The 3,185-nt window shown below is 42.8% G+C and overlaps 1 protein-coding gene across 1 annotated transcript; it reads left to right on the top strand.

Annotated features, from left to right (window-relative positions):
* LOC106147759 (translation initiation factor IF-2-like) lies at positions 1 to 359 on the top strand (the record flags this gene model as incomplete). Its single annotated transcript, XM_013510489.1, is given in 1 exon segment — positions 1 to 359. A coding segment is annotated over 1 exon segment (359 nt), but the record flags the coding sequence as incomplete, so codon positions are not given.
* Positions 360 to 3,185: the final 2,826 nt, after the last annotated feature.

The raw sequence follows: 3,185 nt of genomic DNA, 5'->3' as shown, positions 1-3,185 counted from the left end.
CCCACGCCCGGCGTTCTCGCGGAGATGCTGCGCGCCTGAGCGCTGCGGGGCGGCCGCGCTTTGTGTGTCCGCGCCCCGCGAGCGGCAGACCTGCCTCTCCTGCGCCGGCGGAGGAGCCGGCCGTTGGTGGACTCCCCGGGGCGGAGGAGCCGCCGCCCGCGGATCGGATCGCAGCGTCCGATCGCAGCGTCTCCCCGCGGCCCCGCCGCGCCGCGCTTCCCCGTCTGCGACGCGAGTGGGCGGACCGTCCTCCGGCCGTACGTACGGGAGTGGGGCGCAACTTCGGGGCAGCTTACTTCTCATTGATAGCGTTTATCCCTGGACAGTCCGTTCCGACAGTCCCTCCCCCTGGGTCCTGAGCTGCACAGTGGAGAGGGGAGCGAGAACGGTGGGGCAGGTGGGCAGCGGCGGTGCGCGGTGGTGTTGCCTCGAGTTTCCTGAGTTTAAACTGGGGATTACTGAAGGCTTTTCAGAACAGGAGCTCAGATAATTACATACGTAATGTGTAATATATAATGTTTTATATATATATATATGTATGTATACTTTTTTTTTTTCTCTATAGAAGTCGGTATTTTTTTCTGGATAGAACCCCTTCACAGGGTCCAGGATCTGGAAAATCACACTTCACTACGATCTGGAAACTATTCAGGGAGTGAGAAAAGTTAACACCTTTAAACAATTCATTTAGTCCTTGCTTTGCTTCTACTTGAGATCGTTCTGTTCTGTGTTTGGCATGACTCGCCGGTTCGCTTTGGTTTAGCATGAAATGTTTGCTATTTGGTAATTGTATTTAATTCAGTCAGAAAAAGCGCTCTTTGAGATGCATTTGTCAGCAACCTGAGAAATAATTTCCATCTTTGATAACAGATGAAAGCCTGGAAGTTTCATTTCTGTGGTTTAGTGACACTGGCATTGTTTAGAAAGAAGTTACATAATCTTTAAAAACAAGGACTACCTATATGCTAGTGTGGTTTTGCTGCAAGAAACTATTATGTTTGCTAAGGAAGGAATTTAGGGCAGATGTACTTACTTTAAAAAAGATTTTAAGGGAGAGATGAAAGATAAAAACGAGTCTAAGTCAACTGAAAATATAACTTCGATTTCTAAAGTTTTGTAAACATTGTGCAGGATTTCTTGCTGCGAGAATTATGCTAAGTCTCCAAGAGACAAAAATACTCTCACACAGTATTTTCACTCACAACTACAGATTACGTTGGACAAATTCCGTGCTGCAAAACTGAATTTTTAAAGTTAGTTCAGGTCCACCTATATGATGTACATTTTAACATAAGCAGTCCACAGCAAGGTTTTGGTTAGATATAATTGGATGTAGTCCTCCTCCTGTGTTTTCTTGAAAGAGATATTATGTTGGCTAACTGCAAGCTTGAACACTGAACTTCAGATTCTTCTGAACTAGTTTGTATTTGGAAAAGGAATATTTGCTTTTAATTTTGTTTCCTTTTGCTTTGTCTTTGTAGTGGTGGATAGCTGTGGATTTAGTGGGTTTTTCCATTCCTTTCTACTCTGTGTAAATAAGAATGTGGGTATATGGAGGGCCGTGTTGATCCGGGCATTTGGGAATGAAATAGATACAAGTAAAAAGTGTTTGCGTTGAAGTATTCGTAAAGTGGACTGTGCACATAATTAATCATTAAACAACACATTAAAGGGGCCGGGGATATAGCTCAGCAGCACAAGTGCCTGCCTGGCAAGCACAAGGTCCTGAGTTTGAACCCCAGTATCACCCCAAAAGAACACATTGGTCTTAAAGGCTTGTGAAGGCATGTGTAAAATTGGCATTAAAAAAAAAAAATCACTAGTGATTTTCCATAAGGTTCAAGTAGTATTTTATTCTAACTCCTACAATACTGAAGAATTCTACCCGTCTACAATTTGTAGTGCGTTGCTTTACTTGCCTTTTATATTTCACAGTCATTTCCTGTGTATTTATCTTATTAACAGATTTTCATGACACATTATATATGTCCTTGGATGTTGGTTTTATGTCATAGATACAGTCTTCTGCCAAGCCGACCGGTTGACTAATGTACTATAACTTTATCATTTACAAAGCAGTTTTGGTTTTTTAAAAATATATTTATTTTTATTTGAATTTGTAGATGTAATATATGTAAGAGTATTAACTCCATCATATGGATGAGAAAAACAGGAGTTTGAAAGCCTGGGAGATTTTGGTGATTTGGGCAAGGTCCCAGCAGCCTCAGCTCTTGTTAGACAAGGGTAAAGTAGGCCCTGGGTGGAGTGGGCTGGCTTGGTGACGCGTCTGTAGATTACATCCCTAAAGCCGTGTAACAGCGTGTAAACTGCCATTAACCATTGCTGTTGGAGGCACGGAGCAAGTGTATAGTTGGATCAGGGTAATTCAAAAGCTCTGTTGAAAAGCAACTCTGCCTGCTACCTAGAACAATCTGTCTTTCCTCTTATGGGCAGCAGAATTTTTGTGTTTCTGTAATTTGGGGGCCTTCCCAGATTGAGAGACAATAACATGTTGGTTGAACAGTGAATGCCTGTATAGTTCTATGTGATTTTGTAATCTCGCTCTGTTATAAGCGTGGAGTTCTGGGAATAGAAAACACCAACCTTTCTCACTGTGAGCGCTCCGTGAAGTGGTCACATTCTTCCGTGTTTTACATGTCAGATGCTTAGGCTAGCAGGACAGCAATAATTTTTTGTAAATTGTTCTCTGTATTGTGATCCTTTTTCCGTAGGAGAATCCCTAGGAGCCAGATTCGTGGGTCCCCCAGCCAAAGATGTCTTTTTGCTGACCTAACACTTCTTGCTTGTGTATTCCCTAAGTAGACCAGGGGTTCTGCTTTTGAGGAGAAAGTTGATATTCTCGCAGGCACTTTCTAGTCTTTATCATATGCTACCAATTCAATTCAGCTACGCAGCTCTTCCCCGCGACTTTCCAGTGTTTAGTTTCGCTGATTAGTAGAGTTAGCAAGGATGGTTTTCGTCGACTTTCATCTCTGTGGCCTTTAGTGACTATTGTCTCTCCTATTACTTGATTCCCAGCAAGTAACTTTTTTTTTTTAGTAAACTATATTTCCATGAAGAGCACTTGGGAGTTTAAACTCCTGTTGGTCATTGGTTCATTCCACAAATTCTTGTGGAACACTTACGGACAGGGCTGTATGTGTTGGTAGACAATGTGGATCATT

This window comes from Chinchilla lanigera, unplaced genomic scaffold, assembly GCF_000276665.1.
Source record: "Chinchilla lanigera isolate Chin_1 unplaced genomic scaffold, ChiLan1.0 scaffold00009, whole genome shotgun sequence".
NCBI lineage: Eukaryota > Metazoa > Chordata > Mammalia > Rodentia > Chinchillidae > Chinchilla > Chinchilla lanigera.
The sequence above is the reverse complement of the archived record's forward strand: the minus strand, read 5'-3'. Positions and strand labels throughout refer to the sequence as shown.